This window comes from Athene noctua, chromosome 1 (genome assembly GCF_965140245.1).
Source record: "Athene noctua chromosome 1, bAthNoc1.hap1.1, whole genome shotgun sequence".
Lineage (NCBI taxonomy): Eukaryota > Metazoa > Chordata > Aves > Strigiformes > Strigidae > Athene > Athene noctua.
Genome location: NC_134037.1, coordinates 8,472,783 through 8,498,188, shown reverse-complemented (window position 1 = coordinate 8,498,188; position 25,406 = coordinate 8,472,783). Strand labels below are relative to the sequence as shown.

The window sequence follows — 25,406 nt, the reverse complement described above, 5'->3', positions numbered from 1 at the left end:
GAAGACATCTGTCTGCATAGCAACACAGAATTATATATACGAAAAGCTAGGATACATACAAAACAGTGCATGAATACTGAGAACAGCTTCACCTTCCATCTCTACTGCTCTGAATTCCCTTTTAGATAAAGACGTAAGTAGAAGACAAATGAGAAATAGGTGTTATTCAAGCCCTTGTGAAACCTCCACTGCAGAAAAGATTAGATTACTTAGATCAGTCAGGGGAAAGGCAGTAAGAGAAAGTAGCAAGGAGGGATGTAAAATAGCAAATGAGAAACATGAAGGTAGGACTGAAAGATCTTTGTAATTTCTGAAGAACTGAAAGAACAAGGAAATGAATCAAAACCAAAATAAATGTCAAGGAACACACTGTATACCCTGTATTCAGCCTGGTGATCAGCTGTATGACACCCAGAGCCCAGTTCAGTGTAGCAATTACATGACCTTGGCTCAGTTACTGAGAAAATAGCTGCTGAGCTGTGAGAAACTGCATAAACTAAAGCCATAAAACACTAGAAACCCTAAAGCATAGAAAGAAGTGTAAGTATTAAGACAACAGAAGCTCCAGTACTCGAGAGCAAAAATATTGACCAAAAAAGATATAACCTTGCCCCCATCCCCAAAGCAAGGACAAGGACCAGTTTATTCCTAGAAGCCATGGACACTGCTATTTCCCAGGTGAATGACAACTCTGTGGCATAGAAGACTTAAAGTAGAGATCAGTCCCAGTTATCATCTATGTGCAATAACCAATAAATAATTGCACCTATTTTGCTTGCAAAGTCATTTTGCACATGGTAAAAGACTCCAAAAGTAAAGGAAGGGGAGTGTGTTAGGCAGAAATCACCGTTCAGTATAATATGTGGCAGAGGACAGCTGATGCCAGGAGCAGAGCAAGAATCAGATGAGCACATCTGAGGATGTTCTCTCTGCTGCGTAGGCACATGAGAGAGGTTTTGAAAACAGGCCATAAAACCCACATAGCATAATGGCAAAAGCCAGCTCTGGTCAAGAACGACTAAACCGAAAGCTAGTAACATAGCAATCAAGAAAAATTGAGTATTTCTTCACTTTTTGCTGGAAAGTCTACTACTAGCCACTTTTAGCTATGTGGAGCAGCACTGACTGTTGACACTAACTGTTGACACCATATTTCTAACACATTCTCTCCTCTCCCTCCTAGATTTTTCTTTCTAGTATGAAGAAATACATGATTACACAATTAAAGCACAGCAGCTTCTGCCTTCTTTGTGAGTGCCTACAAGGATGCAATGACACAGTCATATTTCAAAGAGGAACTAAAAATCATTACCAATTACGGTCAAATAAAACCCAGCTACAATGTCAGCTTCTCTAGAAAGCTTTGATGCGAAGGGGTCTTCCTTCTGGAGATAGTGTGGGAGGTATTCTTCCTGGGAGGAAGTGTTGTGATCCGATGCCATCCCATTCATGTCCAGTTCAGTGTCTGAAAATCAAAAGTACAGAGTTTGCAATAAATCATGTCTGCCACCAGAAAATGTAAAGATGTTTTTGTTCATCTTGTTCAAACAGGACGCAGCCTCCTGTCTTCATTTCTGTTCTACCAGCTTCCAGGGCATTTCAGGATCCAATTCAAAATTGCATGAAGCATCCTGCCATGATTTATTTCATGACTTACTTTATCCAAGAATGTCATTATTCATACGGCACTCACTACAGTAATCCATCTGAGCAGTATCTAGGTACCAGTGTGTTACAGCATTCAAGCCAAGGCCTCTGAAAGTGCCTCCCTTAAATATCTTAAGGAGTTTCATATTTTCAGCTGGGTGTAAGGGTTACCCAAGACTGAGAAAAAAACAAGTAGGGCAATTGTTTATGTCTGAGTAGCTTCATTGCTCAATGTGTTTAATGCATACTGAATTTGTTGTCTTTATCTATATGCACTGTTCTCATAATCCTAAGAAACTGAGAATTATCAGTAAGACAGCCCTGGCAATTTTTTCATATCCCGAGGGACACTATGTCTACAGATAGTAGCTCTGCAAATTTTACAGTTAAGTGAAACATTACATCCATAAATTTTCCTTAGAGTTATTTAGGTGGTGGGTTCTAATGTAAATAACTTTACATGGTTATGGTTATAAAGAGTCATCGGCTATTACAGTTATGAAGAAGCAGCAGGAATATTAAATAATAGACCCATTTGGGAAAGCTTGTTGAGTTTTCTTTCCGTTTCCTTTTGTGTGGAAAAGGGCTACAGAGGTCAAATGTGCTAAGATCAATAAAGTGAACCCTGATATGGGAAAACTAGAATCTGGCAGACAGCCATGAAGGTTACCCCTCCAGGACAATTGAAGAAATGAAGTGAGGATCTCTAGCATAAGACAAAAACATTTCTGCAATGTTTGAAACCACCCAGCCAAGAGCTATTTAGAACATTCAGGTCATCCCAGTTCTTCTTGCCAGTGCTTTGTTGGGCAGAAGTGGCATGCAAGAACTTTGCATTTGACTTCTAGGGCTTCCATACTTTTTGCTGTGGGACCTGGGACAACCTGTGCAGCTCTAAGTTTCGTCCCCTCAGGAGTCCAGACTTACAGGGAGAGTAAATGAGGAGAGAAAATGCTTCATTATTTTACCCATTTGCTATCTCCTCTGCATCTTAAAGGCAGACATTCTTCTTATTAACACACCTGTTGGGCCAGAAATTTAGCAGATGACACCTGTTTACACCTAAAGTACCCATAAACCCCTCTCTGCTGTCCATCTAGCTTTGAAAAAAAGACCTTATTTAAGGGAATCAGGTCATGGGGGCACATTGTCACTCTAGACATGGGAGAAGCCAAAAGACGTCCTAGGCATATGCCTCCAAGTAACGCCAAGTCTTTAAAGTTCAGCAGCTTCACTGCTTTTTTTTTTTTTTTTTTTTTTTTCTACCTGATAAAGGAAAAAATAATCAAAGGCCTATTAATTAAAAAAAAATTTCTTAGGTGACTTCATGACCACTTTTCTCCTTCCACAGCCATAAAGAACAAGCAGTTCAAATTGTTCACTGTTCCAGGCAGCAGAGCAACCATTTAGGTTTGGATTGGGTTCCTGGACATGGTCTAAAGAATCCATCTTCTACAAAAGGGTGGACTAAGGCATGAATCTGGGAAACAATCTGACTGATCATCCTCTCCATCCAATCATAGCCACAGGTCTTGATCCAAATTCCACCTGGCCTTTAAAAGGATTATGGTGTTTTTCGGCCCCTGAGCTTGCACAGTCCTGCAGCTCTCACATCGCTGCAGCATTTGAACCATGTGAGTGGGTGAAATGATGCAAATGGACAAGCACATGGGCCTGTCAGCACAATTTGGATTTGATATAAATACATATCAAAGTATTTAAGGACATGTTCCTTTCCTGAACCACACTAAAATCTCCCACTGAAATCAATATTATGTGGCTCACATGGACAATATTGTCCAGCTTACAGGTAGACAAAAAGAAAAGGAGCTTTAAAGAGGAATTTGCAACTTCTGTATATGTTAAGTCCAGCCAGAAGCCCAGTCATTGAGATTTTTATCCTGCCTTAGAAGCAAAGGTGCAGGTTTCCCAAGCAAATCGCAGCTATGGGGCAGGAGGAAACCCTCCCTAATCAAATTGAATTGCTACAACATGGCAGATTTTGCTGCTCTGCTCAATATAAGTTGTTTACCTGATTGCAAAGGTTAACGGTATGACAGATTAGTCCTATCTGGTTGCTGAAAAAGAAACCTTATCTTCACTTTAAACCGAGAGAGGATATTATTTCTTGAAAATTTCCATCAAAAAGAAAAGGGAGATTAATGTCTATCTTCCAAAAAGACACACAAGCCTTTCTCATTGTTTTAAATCATGTCTGGCAGATTAAACGTTTCAGATATAAGAAAATAAAAACTAAGTTTGCTTGATTTACACAAAAAAATGTTACAGTGACATATAAAGCAGGATTTTAACACCAGATTATGGCTTTAAAAGATCTTTATCATCCTGATTAGGCAGGAATTAATTGTGCCCCCCAAATGATGCTCTATTCAATCATCCAGTCTCACTTTCAGAGTGTAAAAAACAGAAAGTGATGTAATTAACAAGGCAGAATATTTATTCCTCTCACAATTCCAAGTCAAGAAAAGTCACAATCCTGATAATCGTCTAGTGCCTAATTGTTGGGTAAAAAAATTATGAAGAAGGATAACTTTTAAAGTATTTGGCAAAGCATAGTAAATGTAGGGGATGTGCATTTTCTCACATTATTTTTTTCAGGAACAGAGATTTGAACTGCTAACTCTCTTGGTTTTGTTTGTACATGTGCTTTTTAAGATACCACAATATTAAAAGCCTGATAAAAGTCATAAAGGTTCTGATCCACAGCCTCTGTAAATTAATGAGTTGGGGCAGGGACTATAAAATGTTATTTTAATATAAACTTCAGTAATCCATGCTTGTACCAGTCTTCATTGCTTGCAAATTCCTGTGAAATCCTAAAACATACTGGGAAGCTACAAGAAGGGAAGGTCTACTAACACAAATTATGCCTTCTTCCACGTGGCTCAGATAAATATTGACATATACTGGCAAAATCTGAAGTCCTTAATCTAAATTAGTAAGAAAACAATCACTTCACTTAGGTTAGCTTGCCAAAAATGGATGTCAAACTGGTATGAAGTGGGGAGAGTATTTTTGTAACTTTTCAGGCAAATGAAGGAAATACTGATACCAAGCATTTTCAACAACAACAACAAAAATCTAAAAAAAAAAAAAAAAAAAGCGTGTTGTATCTCAGAGACAAAAGTTATTTAGTATGAGAAAGAGAGGTATGTAGTATGTGTCATAGGAACTGTGGCAACTGAGATACATTCAGACGCTGCAGAGATTCCTTTGTGAAAGTTACTGTGACAGCGGTGCTTTAATGTCCTTGACAAGAGAGCACAAGGAATGAAATATTATATTCAATGTCATGGACCACATGTAAGTGTTATAATTATTTGTAGAAGCAGATGAATTTACCAAGGGATAAATGGTAGCATGAAACAGATGTCTGTGGACCCAGTGCCACCTCATAGAAAAAATTAGTAGATCTCATTTTAAAATAATGAGCACAGCTAGAGGGATAACATTTCAATTATTTTAATTAAGAATATAACCTCATACCCTCTCATGATATGTTAAAAACAATAAAACTATGTATAATTTTATCTGAGTCAGTAAAAGACAAAAGTTAAAAGGATACATTAGTGCCAGAGAGTATTGTTATCTTTTAAGAGAAAAAGAGGAAATGATCTTTTTCTTTAATTTGTCCGGTGACATCTATTTCTCAGAGTCTCCACAGCAAATTTAGTCAGCTCTCAGTGTCTGCTGGATCCCAATTCATACAATCAAGTGTAATTTTTATTCTAAATGTCTGTTGTGTATTTTGCACAGCCCATCTCAAAAGCATGGGCTGCGGAATGCATAGGCAAAGGTCCCCAGTGAGCATTGACTTGTCCTCCTACACCCATCCCGGCTGCTCTGCTGATAACACAGACCACAAGTTCAACACACCCAGTAACAAACACTCCTTCACTCTTTAAATACCTGCTTCCCGGTACTCATTTTTCTCCGGTTTGATGATGACTGTCAAAAATAATTTCTGTGACACACGTCCTTAACCAAGTATTTCCTAACAGTCCAGCTAGCTGCTGTATTTGTGAATGTAAAGAACAGTGACCAGAAAACTTATCTCAAAAAACCACAGAATATACCCTTTTCTTTCTTTTTTTTTTTTCCTTCTTTTTACCTCCTATGTAGTAAAAGAGATTTTCTTAAGAAAGAAGGTCTTGATTTAATCTCTGTTTAGGGCCAAAGTCTGAAGATTCAAGCTATGGACTGGGAATACGTTTTTTGTCCTTAGTAGACTTGTTCATCCACCAGGCTACTGGTTATTCTGGGGTAGATTCTCTCACACCTGTTGAAGAAGAATCACCACTTTGAATTCAGGAAATTAAAAGTTTAAACTAAGATTTCCTAAATTTCAGGTGCACACTGTGCTTCATCACATCGGACTGCTTGCTTTTGTGCTAATAACAAGAGAAATCAGTTAAATTGTAATGTTTTATATTTCTCCTATAAAAAATAATCAGAGAGCTTTTGTAACATCAACTTTTTGGATGCTGATTCAAGGAAAATGCTTCCCGTTTACCCTTCACGGAAGATCTGCCCAATCAGCCTAATGTGACATCACATAGCAACACTGGAAGGGCACAGATATGAGAAAAGTTACACTTAGATGTATATGGCCCCCAATTCAGGCTAAACACCCCGCTGAGAGGTGAAATCTAATTTTTTTATTAAAGCCCCTAGGTGTTTTTGTTTCCTTTCAGTCTTAAAAGTATGAAATGACTTATTGCTGAGTTTTGAAACAATGCAATAATTATAAAAAAATGGGACAATAATAAATTCACAAATAGTTATGTGAGTGTCTGCACCTACTTTTGCATTAGCAAGCAGTGAAGACTTACAGCAGTGGATCTGTAGAGCAAAACAGATTTTGTTGAGGACCTTCGTTTTTCCAAGACTGTAAACTTTTTGAGCACTAGCGCTCAGAAAAAGAAAAAAAAAAAATATTATAAAAGTGAATGATAAGACAAGCCTTTTTAAAACTGAATTATTGATTCTGATTAATAAGCATAGATAAAAACCCAAGATCTCAAAAGATGTTTTGCAACATAGGTACTTCTTCTAGCGTGGTTGGCACACTTAGACAAGCAGTAGAAAATAAATGAAATATCAAGGACTGCTTTCTTCTTGCTCCTTCTCAAGACCAAAATATTGTATTTTGCAGTAGGTCTCTAATGACCAAAGCATGGGAACAGAGAGCACTACACCACAGCCTACCATGTAGCTCATCTACAGATCAGCTTTCCAGCACATCCCGTGCTAAAAGGCTCCCAATGCTTGTGAAAACAGATTTAAAACCATAACAAAAGAAACTAATCTGTTCATTCCTACTAGAAATGGACTTGTGCTTATTCCTGTGCTGCAGACATTCATATTTAATTAATACAAACAATTCCACTTTTAAATAATACATCCTTTAAAATGGAACCATTCCACTAGAGCTAACCTTGAGAGATCCAAAATCCTGACTCAGACACTATAAAATGGCAATATCAAGCCTCAAAATTTCTGAGACTTAAAAAAAAAAAAAAAAAAGGCAATTTGAGGATTTTTTTTTTTTGTCTTAATCAATGCAGTTTTGCCAGCCCTACATCAGTTTTCCTTCCTCAGCTCCTGCTGGGGTATTTCACCACGTCCTTTGCAGCTTGGCCAGGCTCTTCTTACCCTGAGGAGGGCAAGGACATGTCATCCTCACCTCTTTCAGGAAAAAGCAGATCGCAGAATAGTAGCAATCTTCCTGATCCCTTCTTCCTATAGGGAGGGCACTGAAGGAGGGGGTAGAAATAATTCAGTTGTTCCTGCAGAGCACTGATCACCTGATGTTTTTCCTAAGGTTTGGACAAATTCAGGGAATTTGCACCTGGGGCTACCAAAGCAGGACATTTTTACAAGAGGTGAATGACAGCAACCAGAATGGACCTGAACATTACCTGTCATTTGGATGTGATGTTGGGGGATATGGTGTAGGGGAGAACTTTGTAGAGTAGGGCTGATGGTTGGACTCGATGATCCCAAGGGTCTTTTCCAACCTGAATGATTGATTCTGTGATATATCAAGCACTGACATACGGTTTCAGGGTTTTGTAGACCCCTTGGTGGCTGGCACACTGCAGACACAGCACAAGACTTTCCATGCCCCAAGCAAACACCAGCCTGTGAGGTTAAGATCACATCTGCCTCTACAACATCATCTGGAGAAGACAAGAGCTTTGTGGCAGCCACTACCTGAGCAGCTGCAAACCACCGATGCAATCTGTCCAGGTTGTGGTTTTGTCCATTTATATTTCATCACACGCTATGATTTTGTCACTGTCCATCTTTTCCACCCTAGTACACCTGTTTTCCCATCTTCTGAAGGAGATTCTTACAGCCCCCTACCCACCCAAGGAAGCAGAAAAGTCTGGAGGACCAAGCACAGACTAACCCCCTGGGTCCTGCAGAGTCTTATCCCTTCTTCTACTTGATGAGCAATTTTCAGCAAATTGCTAAACCTCTTACCCCAGAAGGAAAACAGAATGAATTTGTATCCACAGCCAAGGTGGGCCAACGGGTTAATGAGTGCTGGTGTAATGGCTCTCAAGTCAGTGATACAAGCAAGGATAATGTGTTCTGCTGTTTTGGAAAATTATTATAAACCACAAGCTCTCCTAAGAGATGTAAAGGCATGCAATGCTTTTATGAAGTAAGAATGAACTTAATAGCTCCTGTAACAACAGACTATGATTTTGCAGGTGATGTCATATTTGGAGACCTGAAGCTGTGTTTCTCCCAGGATAGCATCTTTGGAGGACAACTGATTTATTTACAATAAGAGGATCAAAACTGAAATTTCAGGTTCATCTCAGCAGCCTGTTACATTTTCAATTTTTGATTTGAAAAATCACAAACAGTATGCTTTCAAAGTTCGTATTTATACCCTTAGTCCTCAGTGTCCAAAGGGCACATAACACTCACAAGCCTGAAGTCATCTGAATTTTACAATTTATTTGTGGGTTTGTTTTCCTCTAGCTCAACAACACAACAAATAATGCTTTCTGTGGTATAATATCTGCTAATATGCTTGACAGCAGCCAGATATATGTTTGTGTCCAGGAGCAGAATCTGAAGGTGCTGGGACATGCAAATCATGGAAAATTTCCTTCTTCTGAAAACTGCAGTACATTTGAGCAGGATGGGTAGAGAAGAAGCCTTCACAACAGTCACCTCTGATTAGGAAGGTAAATCTCTTAACTGTTCACTCTGGCTGCTAATAAAACCCCCTGCATTTAGTTTCCAAGAGGCCAGAACCACGATGCTCAATGATAATTTTGGAAGATTGGGTGTTATTTCCAGGAGAGCCAGTTCAGTGGTGACTGGGACTTTACAGCCTGTAGAAGGCAGACACCGAGAAATGAAATTGTGGTATGCAATCATTATGATCCTTATGACTGAAAAACAGGCTGGAGAGAGTATCAGGCAAACACGTACTCCTTATCTGATTTCATAGCAGGATAAATTTGGGTTATGTTGTTACAGATGATTGTCCAGCCTATGCTTAACAATGGAAATTTCACAGCCTCCCTAGGTAATTTTTTTCCTAAGTTTAATTACAATTCTCAAAATAAGTAACTTGAGACCACCCACTTCTTAAAAACTCACACTGTTCAATCAGAGACCCATTTTACCCCAAAATCCTTAATATCTGATATAGGTAGATCCTTTGGGAGGAATAATATTAGGGATTAATTTCAGTATTTTAGGAATGTAATTAGTGTAGATTCAATAATCTGCTGAATTCAGCCTTGATAAAAGACTTGCTAATGGAAAAAGGATTATGAACAGGGCTGTGCACAAGGAAGGACCATTCAAGTGGCCTGAACAGGTAACAGATGTGGAGAAGTGCACTTGTATGCTGACTAGTGTCACTGCTTTGGCAAGAATTGGTCAAAGTCCAAAAAAATTGAAAGTCATTATGACACCAAAAAAATAGAAAGTCATCATAATATTATACCACAAAATATAGATTAATTGCAAGAGATCTAGATGCAGGAAGGTGAGAGGAAAGCAATAAGAGAAATTCAGAAGAACCTGAGTTCAAACTCAAGCATTATTTTATCTGTAAATAGAGGGCGTTTGAGAAGCACTGAGAGAAATTATTTGGGAACGAAAATGAAAAAGAAGAGTCATGTAAATGTTCTATAAACAACACCAGAGATTTCCTCCTGCTTGGGTTTTAGTTCAGAAAATCAACCTAACTGCAGAGCATCGTACACACCAAGACTGCAACAACACGCTCCACAGCACCTAGCGCCCGAGCCAGTGCCCACAGCCAAGGGATATTGGCAGTGCCCTCGTCAAAGGGCATGGGAAGGCAACACCCAAAACACATTCACAGCTTGCTCGAGAACACATTATACCTATACCAGGGGCCCTGCTTAGATTAAAAAATTCATCTCCAGATACGAGACCTCATTACACAGTTCTTCAAGAACCAGCATATGAGGAGGAAAAAACCTGCGTTCCCACAGTATCCCCAGGGAGCCCTCGGGCACACCAGAATTTCCTCACATCTATGTTTGAGTTCACCCTGCTTACTAATTTCAGGGCACACACTCCTGCTCTTGTCTGGGGCAGACAGGACTATATTTTCTTGCAATAGCTTTCCTGGGAGTCCTGGTGGTGAGCAGATCTTCAGTTGTGTGTGAAGTTGCTGCAGCTGAGTAATGCTGGCTTATATGTGCCAGATATCTGGCTCTACACCTCTCCTAATCTTGCAGAGGGAAACTGGGTGTCTCTGTAGACCTCAGCAAAACAAACAAAAAAACCCCGAAGCAAACATTTCACAGGATCTGAAGAGGCTGCAAAAGTTTTATTGAATACTTCTCTGGTACCTACAGCACAGCAGTCATAAAAGAGGTTTCACACTCCTGCTTTCCTGCAGTGGATTTGAGAAAATAGCATTTTCCATTCAAATACGGGAGCTACATAATCAACAGAGACTGTCTAGAAGAAAAGGAAAAGTAGTAGCAGTCAAGGCATGATTCAGAGATGACAAAAACAGGGCTAAGTAATGCAGAAAGTATCATTTTAACCAAGAAAACAGCACCCCAGAGAACAAGCAACAAGGAAAAGCTGTGACAACAAGATCAGCTAAAGAAGAACAGAAAGGCAATTCCAGTTTACAAGATACAGCACCTGTAATTTTGGTTTTGGCTCCAGGAACACCTCTGGGTGGAGGTTTCCTATCGCAGAGACAATCATATTCCTCCGCTTCGACATTGCTCTCCATTTGTCCATTAAACAAGTGTTCTGGAGACACACAAAATCCTGATCCTGTCCCAAGGAGCAACAGTGGCTTCCTGGCAGACCAGCATATGAAATCTCATCTGTTCCTTTCTCATGTAAAACAATAAGGCCTGAAGTAAATACATACATAACTATTTTCCAGCTCATAAACTTAATTAGAGTGGCTTAGTGATTTATGTGCAGTCATATAGTGAGTCAGAGACTGGGAATGTAACTGGGAAATGCTGACTCCCTTTCCCTCTCTCTCTCTGCTGGATCTCTCTCCTCCTAGTACAGATTGAGACTGATATTAAAATTTTCCTTTTGCTGCCTGTTTACTGCTGAAGCTGTAGTTCAGCACTGCCAACTTGGGTGCAGAAATGCCTGCAACTAGCTCAGCAAAGAAAAACTCTCTAACTGCATACAAACACTAACATTTGCTGATGCCTGACTCTCAGATGAGTATTTCACTGCTAATTTGCAATTAAATGCAGTTTAGAGTTCTGCTATTTACAAATAGCTGGGGTTTTTTTGGTGTAAAGTGCCATCAGGGTGCTGACTACAGTTTTACACCTCCAGGCAATCGCCTTCTCTCTATGAACAAGCAAAGCTGTGAGGAAGGGACCTGAACACAGTTTGTGCAAATACTTTCTCTCTTGTTGTAAGGGAGTATTTTGGGACATTCGTTTTAATTTCTTACTTTGACATTAACTAATAATCACTATCAAATCCATACCAATCAAATAATCAGTATCAAATCAATCAATATTTTAGGCTCTAAAGGCACAAATAATCAGTTCTTTTCCGAATTCAATCTATAATAAAGATAATGCCAGATTTGTATAGACCTCCAAAAAGACCAGAGGAAACACCAGTTCAAAAGGACAATATTTATCAAAATGCCATTACACTGTTCAGGCGTGTTACATCATTAAATCATCCCTGGTTATATCACACATGTCTAGAGATCCTAAAGCCCTCAAAAAGGGTGGAGGAGACAAAACACTGTGCAAACGTTAAATATCAAAACTTTCAGAAAAATTTTCTTACTTTATCAGATACCTTTCAGAAGACTACACCCTAAAACCTTTTTCCTACGACAAAACATTTTGTTCCACAGGAATGAGAAGAAACGTAGAACGGCAATCAAGATTCTATGTGAAACTAAGTATTAATGAAGCTAATATGAAGACAGACCTAAATTAAGAATATAGGAAAATGCATAGTGCAAGCACATATGCATGCAATGTTGTCCCTGCATTTTTTTTCATGTACACACCTGGACTTTCAGCAACTTATGAGAACAGGAGGAGAAAAAGGACGTACCTTATTCGTGAACTCCGTACAGAGCATCCCCCTAGAGCTTCACAGCTGCTTTTATTTCAACATCCGGACCAGAGCAATCTCTGAAAGCCTGAATCCACAGTGTTCTTAGTATGTCAATTTTTAGAATTCAAGAGAGAGGGGGGAAAATCTTGCTGTTCATCAGTAAGAGGTGCTCTCTCTCCTTCCACCCCTTCCCAACCCAGGCTCCCAGCCTCTGGATGCTGTGCTGATCCTCCTTCTCTTCCTCTGCCCAGCGGTGCTGCTGTCGATCATACACTTTACCCCATGAAAATCACTGTCCGGAGCATCCTGCCCCTGTGTCCGTGCCTATCAGGTTTCCAAAGAAGCAGCGACACCTCAGAGAGAGACCCTGGGAGCGTACCACTGGCGGGGGAAGGGGCGTAAGCCAGACCCAGCTGAATTCTGTCAAACCACATGTCACATACTGCTGGATCCCTCCTGCCAGCACAGCTGTAATCCTGTTTATCACCCACAGCACAAAAGAGAGAATGCTTTTAAACTTGAAGGTTTATGTGTTTTTTCTCATCAAGTGATTCTTACTTTCTGCTAAGAGAGGAAAAATATCTGCAATCTTAAAAGGCGCTTTCACAGGGCTAATATTGGTATTTTATTTCACTCATGTTCACCAGTACCACCAGTCACTTAAAAAACTGGGTTGGATAGTAAGAAGACATGTATGTAAATCATCATCACTACACTGAACCCAGTAAATTTTTACATCAACTAACTGAAGACCTGACTTTCACTCCCCACTACAGTAAGATCAAATTTAAAGCCTACAAAAAAAAGTTTGCAAAGGTGAAATAGAGGAATCAAACCCTGATTTTTCCTCATCAAGGCAGATTTCTGAGCGTGTACAGCTCTACCCCACAGAATCAGTTTGCTTTCATTAGCTGCCTGGTCAAGAAGCACTTTCCTGGGTAACACAGCTAAATGAGTCCGCGCTGAGACATGGAAAGTATATCGTAGTGAACATTTTTAGTTGCTTTGTAACCAGAGACTAACCCTGTCACCTTTCTGCCAGGGGCTATAAATTAAGAGACTGCAGAAGTCACGGACAGATTTTTATATATAACAACTTCACGTGACTTTTTAATACCAAAGATCAATACAGACTATGACACTTTCTTTTGCATCATTAAAAAAAAGAGATCATAATTAATTTTATCATTATCTTTCTATACTTGCCAAGAGGTGAAATGATGGTATTGTACAAGTAAAAGAGAAAAAAGGATTCTACCCTACAATGCTAAAAGATAAGAGGAAGCAAATGATTTCCAGATCTATGGAGATTCTGAGCCAGGGCAGACTCTTATAGTAAGGCTGAATATCATTCTCTGATGGTTACATAAAAAAGAAAAGCAGCATGTTTTCTCCTTTCCTAATGAAGAGATCGGGAGTGGCCCAATTTTCCGTTACAGGCTGGCCCTGGTTAGTTCACCTGGCAGCCTTCCATGGCACACACACAGACCCTTCAGCCCCTAAGCACAGTATATAAAGGCAGGAATCATGAAACTCCAGAAAGTAACTTCCTAACTGACCCAAAATCTAGGCTACACTATCAAAAACCTTGCGTGGCAAGTGACTTCTGGACAGATCACTACAGAATTAACAGGAATACAGTGCTTTATGCTCAATTGACCTGAAGTTGTTTTGCAGAAAATGTGCATCGGTAATGCCATCTTTTATTTACAGAGGGAAGAATGCTGTTCTTCCAAATAGAAAATTCCTTCCAGATAAGATTTTCTGCCTTCCAAACAGTCAGTGTGTTCCAAAACAGCTGTAGACATCAGAAAGCTCTTGAGACGTGAAGCTCCAGCCCCTCCAAAACTGCTCCTGCACTGCTACCCTACAAACCTCAAGAGAAGACAACCAAGGTAAGTGACTGTTCTGCAGGTGATAAGTCCAGAAAACAGACACTACGTGGTGTCCCTATTCTCCTCACTTCCACATTTTTTCAACATGGAGAACAGTGGTAAACAGCAGCACTAAGTGAGGATTAAAGAGAGTGGTATAACACAAGAGGGTCAGGACTTGGAAAGGCCAAAGAAGAATGGGTGAAAAAGAGGAAAAGGGAAAGATGGGTGTAATTTATAGCATCACCAAGAGCCTTTGGTACTAAGAGACAGCAGTAACCAAAGAACGGGACTTTCAGGGCTTTCACTGATACCTCTGACCTATAACATCATTTTTTAAGGAAGGCTGTATTATCTGCTACAGAGTGAAACAATAGTATATGTAAAGTATAAATTGAACTCATTTTGAGGCATGTCACATCTCCAGGAAAGAGTTTGCATTCTCTAATTACAGAAATCATGGCAAACAACTTATGAAAGGCAGCGGTGGAAGAAAATTGAGTTTATTCCTCACTTTATTGTGGGTGGTGGTGGTGATATGTCACTGTTAGTTACAGACAACTGAGCTCAAGTCCTCCTCTTAGCCTTCATCTTAACTGGTCTTGACGTGCTTTGCTTGCTCTAGCAGCAAAGTAGTCAGGTGACTAAACTCTTAACAGCAAAAGAAAATGGTCAGATGGTTATTTTTTAACCATAGTCCTTGTTCAGTAGCTTTAAAACTTGGACTTCTTCATATTTATTAAGGTTTAGTTGTATCATATATGGGAAAAGTCCAGCAAAGAACCATGCGTGAGTGAAAATCCTACCATAGTATAGGATCACAGATCCCTCGAAAAGAAACTCACCAACAAACAACAGTATAAAACTATCCCCAAGCAAACCACAAAACTGAAGAGTATCAGAGTAAGAAGCTATTGCCATCAACAGTGACGCTGGCAACTTGGGGCACTGACATTTTGCCACGACAGCCCTCAGCCACAGGAAACCACAGGAAACCTCGAGGGTGGGAAAGTAGCTTGGAAAAGAGGGACAGCAAGAGGATTGAAGAGAACCAAAAAGCTGCTGGCCTTCCCAAGCTTGGGAGAACTCAGGTGGTATGTACCTTCCACGTCAAGACTGTCATAAATACAGAAATGGAAGCCAAGGGTGAACATGTTTAGAAGAACACAAAAATCAATATGTACTTGAGGGGTTTTTAGGAAAAAAAGGTGCAGAAGAAAAAAAAGTACAGGGGGAAAAAATATCTTTTGTCCTACAAGTTCATTCATAAACTTCTTTTTTCCCATTTCTAAAGCAGACTTTTAACACATTATTGTTTAATACAAAAGCCAAAAAAAAAAAAAAAGAATGGCTGCACTTCAGTTACTGGTGATGACAGCACTGTAACGTATCTTTTCAACAAACAGCATGAAGCACAATGAAGCCTCATGTTACCTTCATCATTTGCACCACTAAGCAGTATTCTTGGTGCAGCAGGTAGAACATCAAAGCAAACATGGTCATGGGCCAGCTGGAGGTTGTTAAATATTCAGCATGATTATTCTCATGGTTGTACAAAAAATTTGTTGCTTGATGCTTAATGACACACTGATCAACTGAGATAAAACTTAAGTAACTCTCTGTTCTGCTTATGCAGTTTCAGCTTGGCTACACACAATGTCTTAAAAGAGGGAAATTTGAGTGCGGGAGCCTTATGCATCAGTATGTGTCCACTCAAATTACTCCCATGGCACTCGCACTCTCACATTAAGAAATAAATGCCAGGACCTATTAGAGGGCAAGGCTGTGCGAAACTCCAAGTCATACATCATGATGCGTGACAGAATTAATTAATACAATGCCAGTGCAAAGCTTAAATCACAGAAGACTTCAGTAATGGTGGGTGCCATCCCCTCCTGGGGCCTCATCTTCTAGCTGCCAAAATATGTTAACTGTGTTATTGACTATGCTAAATCTATTAGCACCATTTTGAATCATATTTTAAATATTAATGCTGGGATAAGATTTGCCAAGTAGAGCAATCGTGCACGTGCCCAGGCCTTTCCTGCTGGCATGTTATGGTAAGAGTCAGAAGATCAGCATTGTCTCAACATTGTCAACAGGGACATGGACAGTGAGGTACCTGACAACGGCCTGTGTGGCCTTGCCGATCCCTGGAGTGGAATGTGGTGCCAAGGCTCCTGAATATGTGGCACAGCGAGTGCTGGGCTGTTCTGAGCACTGACCCGGGCGGTGCAGGCAGTGCTGGGCTATTGTTTGGTACCTGGGCCCAGCCAGAGCGGCTAGAGATAATCGCATAGCCACTGTCAAAAAAGATGGATCGCAACTGTTGCCATAACACTGATGAAGAAATCATGAACCTTAGATGAACTTTGCTTCATTATAATACCAAAACACACCTCCTGGTGGAAGGCTACCTGCCTCCAAGACTGACCACGCCTCGGACACTCCCTCCCGTGCATGTGTGATGGCCTCGCTCAAGAAGGGCAGAGACCCCTGAGGCAGAGGTGGAGCAAGGTGTGTTACAGAGCATAAAAGGATGAATTCTGGACAACAAAAATGGGAAGCTTCCCCACCAAGGACCACAACGATCGTCGACGCAGCATCAGCTGGACCGGGACCATTAGGACGTCATGAGATCAGCGGTGGTAGCTACAACCTCTCTCTCTACTCTCTCTAAAACTTTATTTTACTTTTCTCCTTTCTTTCACCCGTCTCTATTGCATGCCGCTTCACAGGCAACACAATAAACTTTCACAGTTTTATTACTGCTATCCACTTTGGTGTTGGTCACCTTAATATTGCACTTTCAAGATCATAGCAAACGAACCATCAGAGTCCACCGAGTGGACCGTGACAGTTATGAATTGGTCACCTGCAAATTCTTAAGAAGTTACAAGGCAACTGGAAGCTTGAAAACTCCTGCGTGTTTTGTTCATCAAAACACAGTGCTCTCCCTTTACACATTTTACATAGCTGTTTCCAGTACCCTTCCTTTTGGACAGATAACTTAAGTCAGGTAGGAAGGTAAAATATTTCCCTTCTCTTATGCCCCCTCAAGAAAAATACCTCATTCTTCTTAGCATATAATCCTCAAGAGGAAAGAAATCGTTGTATGACTGTATTGGGTTTGTGTGGCAAGGTTTTGGTAACAGGGGGACTACAGGGATGACTTCTGTAAGAGGCTGCTAGAAGATTCCTCCACATCCAATAGAGTCAACGCCAGCCAGCTCCAAGAGGGACCCGCCCCTGGCCAAGGCTGAGACCATCAGTGATGGTGGCAGTGCCTCTGTGAGAACATATTTAAGAAAGGAGGAAAGTTGGTGCCCAATAGCAATTGCAGTTGAAGAAGGAATTGAGAATATGTGTGCGAAACAACTCTGCACACCCAGGTCAGTGAAGAAAGAGGGGCAGGAGGTGCTCCAAGTGCTGGAGCAGAGATTCCCCCACAGCCCGTGGTGCAGCCCATGGGGAGGCAGCCGTGCCCTGCAATCACAGAGGTTAAAGGTGGAGCAGATCCCCACCTGCAGCCCGTGGATGATCCCATTTCAGAGCAGGTGGATGCCCGAAGGAGGCTGTGGCCCTGTGGAGAGCCCATGCTGGAACAGACTCCTGGCAGGACCTGTGGATCCATGGAAAGAGAGGAGCACACACTGGAGCAGGTTTGCTGGCAGGATTTGTGATGCTGTGAGGGACCCACGATGGAGCAGTTCATGAAGAGCCACAGCCCATGAGAAGAACTCACATTGGAGAAGTTGTAAACTGTCTCCCTTGGGAGGGACCCCACTCTGGAGCAGGGGAGGAGTGTGAAGAATCCTTCCCCCTGAGGAGGAAGGAGAGGCAGAGACAACATGTGATGAACTGACCACAACCCCCATCTTCTGCCCCTCTGTGCTGCTGGCAGGGAGGAGGTAGAGAAATCAGGAGTGAAGTTGAGCCTGGGAAGAAGGGAGGGATGGGGGAGAGGTGTTTTAAGATTTAGTTTTATTTCTCATTATGCTACTCTGATTTGAGTGGTAATAAATTAATTTCCCCAAATCAAGTCTATTTTGCCCCTGACAGTAATCGGTGAGTGATCTCTCCCTGTCTTTATCTCAGCCTCCCCTGTGTGGCTGAGGAGGGCAGTGACAGAGTGGCTTTGGTGGGCACCTGGCGTCCAGCCAGGGTCAACCCACCACAATGGGTATATGAGTTTCTCTTACCTTGTGTAAAGTGGCTATCTCCACTACTCTACCCCCAAGGCCTTCAGGGCCACATATCCCATCATATCTAGCTATAGAGAATTCCTCAAGGCCCTTCAATTCTCTTTTCTGCCTGCTTTTGTCCTCATCTTGTTACAAATAACCCTCTTCAACATTTTCTCCTGCTCTAAACCCTTCTCCATTTCTTGACTCCTAATTCCTTTCTTTCTTGCACCTAGAACAGTATTTTTCAGACGTCTCGTCCAAAAATCTCTTAGACACTTTGAGACACCATAGAATAGGATCATCTATGCTATGCTCAGTTACTTCAGAGAAACAGACAGCTTGGGTCTCATTATCACCAGAGACCATTTCACCTTGCTATAAAATCCATAGCTGAGAGTAAAGTGAATTGCTCTCTAAAAATGCCATGTTTTCTAGGACTAAAGAACTAGGTCTAAAATTAGTCCTAATTCTAACATGTCCTATACATATCCCTCCAAAACAACTTCTACCATCCTCCACTGGAAACGTAAGCACTGTCTCCATTAACATGCATGCATGTAGGAATATTTTACTCTTACTAAGGCATACAAAACCTGTGTGATCAATCAAGCCACTAATTCTGTCCTGTGGGTCTGCAGAACATGCCAAAGACAAGCTTAAACTAGGCCACTTACTGACAGTTCACTCAGGCCATCTGGCTACACCTGACTTCACAAAAGTGCCATCTCGGGAAATGACACTAGGTTGGGATCTTCTGGTTTCAGCCAGTGGTCCCCAGTCTGCCAAGAGGAGGAACATGAAAGGTACAGAGCAAAGCGACAGCCAAATAAAGTGCAACAGCCTGTCATGTATGGGTGAAGGGACTTCTAGACTTCATCCTACAAACTCTGAAGATAATTATTCATGCAGGCTCAGATTCATCTCACCTAACATTAGTTGATGAAATATTAAACATTAAAATTTAAATCCCTATAAGGTTGTTATCTTTACACATGAGAAAAATAATGACAAAACAACACTTTCATTAAGGGATCATTCAAAAGAATAAATAGGTTAAAAAATGGAAAAATTTAGATTTCTTAAAAATTTGAAATTAAAATTTCTGAAGTTGAATGCTTATTTTTATTTTATTTATCTCTGCAAATATACGTTCATTCTGAAAACTGAATGAAAATTAAGCAGTTGACTTCCTTCTCAGTTTCTTAAGGAAATGAAGACTACATCATTACACTGTCCAAGTTTTCCTCAATAACTTTTAAACTTATTAATTCCCTCCAAAGCTGAATAGAAATCTCTAATTTATCACTTTTAATGTTTTTAAAAATAATTAAGAACATGGATAAAAAAGATGCAGAACCACCACCCTCAGGAAAGAAAGGAGGCAGAAACATGACCTGTGCCACTGATAGAAGCTAATGAGTGCAACAACCTTTGCTTAGTGCCTCATCAAACTGAAACACCAATATTTCTTTGTACAATATTTCTCTTTCAACATCTCTTAAGGTTAAGAGGCATGGAAAGAATGTAGTGTGATTGTTCTGGAGGGAAAATATAAGATATGCATTAATGGATGAAGAATAATAGAAAACTCAAGCTTCATCAATTCCACTGTTCGTGATAAAATTGGTTATTTGCTTTCATTTATTTGTAACTAAAAAACTCACCAATTTGACAAGCTCTACATATCACCTATTTGGGTTGGTAAGCTGGTAAGTATGGGTAGACCCTATATTTAAAATGAGATGTATCCAGTTAAGAGTCTAGAAAAAGGCAACAGAATAAGCAGAACTGCAAAGAAAAAACAAAACAAAACAAAAAAACAACCAAAACCCACACACAAAAAAGCTAAAAAACACACACAGAAGAAAATATATATTTTTAAAAAGTTGTTTATTCTGAAATGGAAACTATTCAACCTCTGAACAGTGTAAAAATGTTTAGAAGTGTGAATAAATTTGCTTCCTAACTACGTTAGAAAGGACAAGAAGGGAATGGGGATAACATTTCTACAAGAGCTTCACACTAGATATTAGGAAAAATACCAGCAAGTTTGGACTGACATCTAGTAGAAACGGTTTCAGAAGAATTAGGGGGAAGAGAGATAGACTAGATTACTTCTCAGATTCCCTGCTCCTCTTGTTTTAAGTCTATAAAACGTAACTAAATCCATTTATGAAAACAGGCCATATGTCAAGTAAATATTGATGTAACCAGCACAGAAAAAGACATTAGGTATCAAAACAGGTAACAGATACCGAAAGGCATTAAATAGCAAAGTTCAAAGGAGTATGAAACAGTATTAGACTGATCCGTATCTACTTGCAATGTACATTTCTCTACTTCATACCATCACTTCAAGAAAGAAATCAAACACATTTGTTGACAGACATTAACCTTGTGGGGTTGTACATTAATGATATTAGACCAAACTCAGTTCCTGCTAGGTCTGAAACAAAGAACTGCCTGTTCGAATCTTGAACACTTTAATAGCTCACACTTCATTTAGACTCCCTACTTTACATGAAATTAAAATAAACTCTTTAAATGTTTTCTTTGATGGAAGGATTTCTTCTGAATTTGAAATGAAAGACTCTCTGACAATTTCAGCAATGATTTTGTCTTTTCATTGCTAGAAAGTGTAGCAACTTCTTGCTATATTTCATTTCCCTAGATATATTAAAAAAAAAAAAAGAGTCCAAACACCTCATTCTGCCTACATCTAATTCTTAAACACACTGGTGGCAGTCTGAGGTAGGGGAAAATCACACATCACACCAGATCCATCATTTCCCCACATAGACTCTCACTATTTTCATTGCAAATTAAAAAAAAAAAAAGGAAAAAGCACACTTCTTTTAACATTCCAGTATATTAGACAAGCTTCAGCTTCTCAATTTCTCTCCATTTAAAGGAGATGATAAAACTTAGCAATGTTTAAAGCTAACTCATGAACACTCTATATTTATTGAATTATTGAAACAGCTTAGACAATACTGATGTGTTAACATTATTTAGTTAAGAAAATGAATCATAAGCTCAGGCACTGAATTTTAGAATAGTACTGGAAGAACTAATATTTGGTTGAGATGGACAGAATATTTTTAAGGGCAATATTATAGCTTAATAGCTAATAGAAATGAGGAAACTTTGACATGTAGTTATAGATCAGTGTGACATTTGCAGAAAACAACCAGAATCTCTTCCATGGAGAGCTCAAACTAGGACTACAGGCCAAAATCAATTTTTCTCCATAAATTTTTTTAATATTTTACTACCGTTTTGTTGTGGATATATTACTTAAGCAGGTGTTTTTTGATCCATTTTAGAATAGCTCAGTTGATCCAACACTGATCAGTTCACAATCACAAAAGGATTCTTCTACTGGTCTTGTTTGCTTGTGTATGTGCATACACACACGTACACACGCTTCCCTGTTCTGAGGTCCTTCATGAATGTGTGACTTAGCTTGGTTCATAACAGGGCACAGAGCTGCTAATTACTGTGTGCTAAAAGTTACACAGCCCAATTAATCCACTGCACAATGATCATCAGCAACTGTTTGACCTCCTTTGCCAAGAGCAGTGCTCAGTGTCGGAGAAGTTGATAGTCAGGTGTGTCTTGAACAAAGTTTTGGACATAAGGAACATAAATCTTATTTCCTACACACACAAAATAAAACAGGATAAAGAAGAAGATTCTTATTCTCGGGTCCCAAGCATTTATTATTTTCCTTCACAAAAATCCCCTCCTTGCCTTGTCTCCAAAACACTGTCTCCCCAGCAATGGGAACCTCCAGATTTCCAGTTGGAGCAGTTCCCTTCTGTGACAGTAAATCACTTTACTGTGCATCTTTAGCTGGAGATATGTACTTGGGTTTGAACCTGCCATTATTTCAACTACAAACTTTTTTATTTGTGTAAATTTTGTTAAACTAATCTAACTCGTGAGTGGTTTTGGTAAGATTTCACACGACACATTTTTCCTAATTGTAACTGAAAGAAATGCATCTCTGCTTGTGAAGTTACCACCTGTCCAACGCCATCTTTAGACATTATAACACTGTAACTTTGTGGTTCTTATTTCAGCTCCTGTTTGGTTTTTTTTTTGAACACATCCATTTGAGTCAATAGCTAGAGAAGGATTGATGAGAAGTTCAAGTTATTGATGGAGTCCCATATCCTTGAAGAAACGTTGTGTCTTCACTCATGGGTCAAAGTTTTCCTCAGGTCCATGCTCCTGTCAGAAAGAGGGGAAAAAGACAAAGGGAATATTTTTTTAACCACCTCAGTTGATTTATCCCCTATTATACAGCCCTATGAGCAGCTGTGTGACACAGATGAGAGAACAGAGCAAGAATAAGTATTCATCAAGCTTACCATTGCTGTCAAAAAAAAAAAAAGTACCTGCCACTGTATCCTGGCACAAAGTTTCATGTAAAAGCAAAGCTTTGTGCAACCACAGAAAGGGGACTATCTGTTACACACTTAATTGTCAGGATCTCACATGAGTCTTCAATGGAGTCACCGGTTTATTCATCACAGTGAAAGGATCTTGATTCTCTTGCCTGCATGACCTGCAACAAGGTGCAGTGATCAAGGAATTCTGTCACATAACGCAGATTAATACAAGGATGATCCAGCTGAGGCCACCAGCTGAGTTGTCCAGTAGCAACTATATATGCAAATTACATTTTCAGGTCTTTCTTCGGGTGGTCTTTTGGGTACAACAAACAAGGCAAAAAACATGAACTCTGTCCTATAAAGCAGAATCTCTTGAAGAGGATAGAAAGAGTGAATGCAAAAGAGAGGAAAATGAAAAGAATAAAAAAGGGGCAGAAACAACAGCAGAAGGTAAGCAAAACAAAAGGTATTTGAAACAGAAAAAGCAAGAGAGAAAAGGCTTGAAGTAAAATGGGTTGGAAGATCAAAGAGGTTCAAAGGAGAAAAAAAAAAAAAAAAAAAGAGGAAGAGTTTCTGAAAATACATTGCCATTCATTTAAACTGCATCTTTTATGGTTCAATCTCCAAAATCCCCTTAATATTTCAGGTTAGGGACATCCTCCGTTTTCACATCACAGTGTAATTCCCCTACTCAGCACCCACCTCAGCCTTGTTTATCATTTGCCTTTTTTTCCTCTTCTCCCACTCCCTTCCCAGGCACTGTTGCTTCCCTGTGCATGTCACACATTTTAGTCCTTGGACCACAGTCTCCTCATCTCCCCAGTTCCACAACTGTCAGGCTGAAGTCTATTGACTATGCCCTATTTACTTCCAGAGAAAGAAAAACAAGTAGCCATGAGGTGTTTTGGAGACTCTTGTGCCTGCTCTGGGTTACATTCATCATGCCCTGCCAACATGGATTGTACCAACTGTGTAAGAGCAAGTGTGGTAGCAGGAAAGTCTCTGCATGCAGCAGGTAGTAAGCAGACTCTACCATCAAATTAACACTTTTATACTACAGAAAAAACACCCCTAAACAGCATTACCTTCAATGCAACAGGAGGTGGCAGCAAAGAAAAATGATAATTTCTCAAGTAACCAGAAGGTATTGACCAACCATTAACCAACAGAATTAGTGCTTGGAGATGTGAAATACTAGCTTGCTGAGCTTTTGTCATTAATTCATTTCTGATGGATTAATTACAAACAAAAGGCATATTTACAAAAAAAAAAAAAAAAAGATAATCACAGCTAGAGACTTGCTTTAACAAATCTATTCATTTTTTGCAGAAAAGGAAAATAGTACAATGGAAACATGCTAATTTTTCCATTTGAATGTATTTGCCACAGATGCAGGTTTAACATCAAATATTTTATGGTATTTTCACAGACTTTAAATACAGATGGACAAATCACACTTTATATTTTAGATAGGTATCCAAAACCTTAACCACTGTTTATTTTTGTATCAGTACACCAGTACTCACCCATTTTGCATCACTTCAGACAAGACACAAACCAAAAAACACAGGACAAGAAAACTTTCCCAGCTGGGAGAAAACACCTAAAAAATGCCTTGAGGATCAGGCAGTTACACAGAAAACTGGACTTAAAAATTACTGAAGCAAAGACCACAGGAGAAAAGGGTAAAGGAGAAACCAATAACACTTGCAAACAGTTGAGTTCAAGAGGCAACAAAATTTGAGTTTGCTCTAACTAATTTTTCATTCTCTTCAGTTTTTGAGATGTGAAGGCTGTTGTCTCTCCATCTGTGTAACACACTTTTGGAAGATGAGCACAAACTTTCATTTAAGGGGGCTACAGTATCTACATCTCCTGTCTTCTTGTATACTGTTAAATTTTGTGTCTTCCTTGGAGATCATTAAATGTAAATTCAAAGCACCGTGTGTTTGTGTGTAAGGATGGATGTTAGAGGTCTGTTCGCGTATGCGGTCCAGCACAGACAGCAGACTGGAAACACCTTCCTCAAAAATAAACCCACTTTTTCTCTTATCGTTTTGTGCCTCTGCAAAATGTGCGACACGCAATGGCAATAGCGGTTTGCTGAGGTGATCCCACTTCAGTAACACCTCTGGCATAGCGACTGTCTCCAGGGTGCCAGGACTTGGTTCTGCAGCTACAAAAGTGATGCCAAAATAGTGTATAATATGGGAGTCTGCCCTACAGACTAACATGTTGCCCCAAACTCCTCACAGCATCTGCCACGTCTAGGCACACCACCGGAGAGAAAAATGTGAAGACAACATTGTCAGCTTTGCCATCACCAGCAACAGGTATGAATCAGAGGACCATCCTGGCAATGGCATTTTTGCACCCATGCGTCAACCACTGCAAAACCACCTAGAAGAAAATACCAGCAAAGACTTTTCCACTAATTTACCTAAATTTCTGTTTACCAGAAAACCACTGCTACTGTCCTAAACCAGCTCGAGAATGAAAATTAGTTGTTTTCCCCTGCTAATGCAAGGTTATAATTCCCTTAATCCTAAATGCTTTTCTTTCTTTAAATCATTCATACTCTGTGGATCTATATAAAAGTGTCAAAAAAGTTGCTATTAGATAAACTATGTTCCCTGCCTACAAAGCACTCTGGGAGACTGTTTGTTGGCTGGTAGAAGATAGGGGAAAAAGGG

At 39.8% G+C, this 25,406-nt stretch overlaps 1 protein-coding gene across 1 annotated transcript in view; it reads right to left on the bottom strand.

Moving 5' to 3' along the window:
- The window catches only part of LOC141967704 (opsin-5-like), a 29,598-nt gene extending 17,087 nt beyond the window's left edge, over positions 1–12,511 (bottom strand). Inside the window, exons 1-2 of the mRNA XM_074921777.1 lie at positions 12,250–12,511; positions 1,313–1,465 (exon numbers count right to left, since the gene is read on the bottom strand). Coding sequence (XP_074777878.1) covers positions 1,313–1,451 — 139 coding nt within the window. The 5' untranslated portion in view covers positions 1,452–1,465; positions 12,250–12,511. The remainder of the gene's footprint in view (positions 1–1,312; positions 1,466–12,249) is intronic.
- Between the last annotated feature and the right edge of the window lie 12,895 nt (positions 12,512–25,406).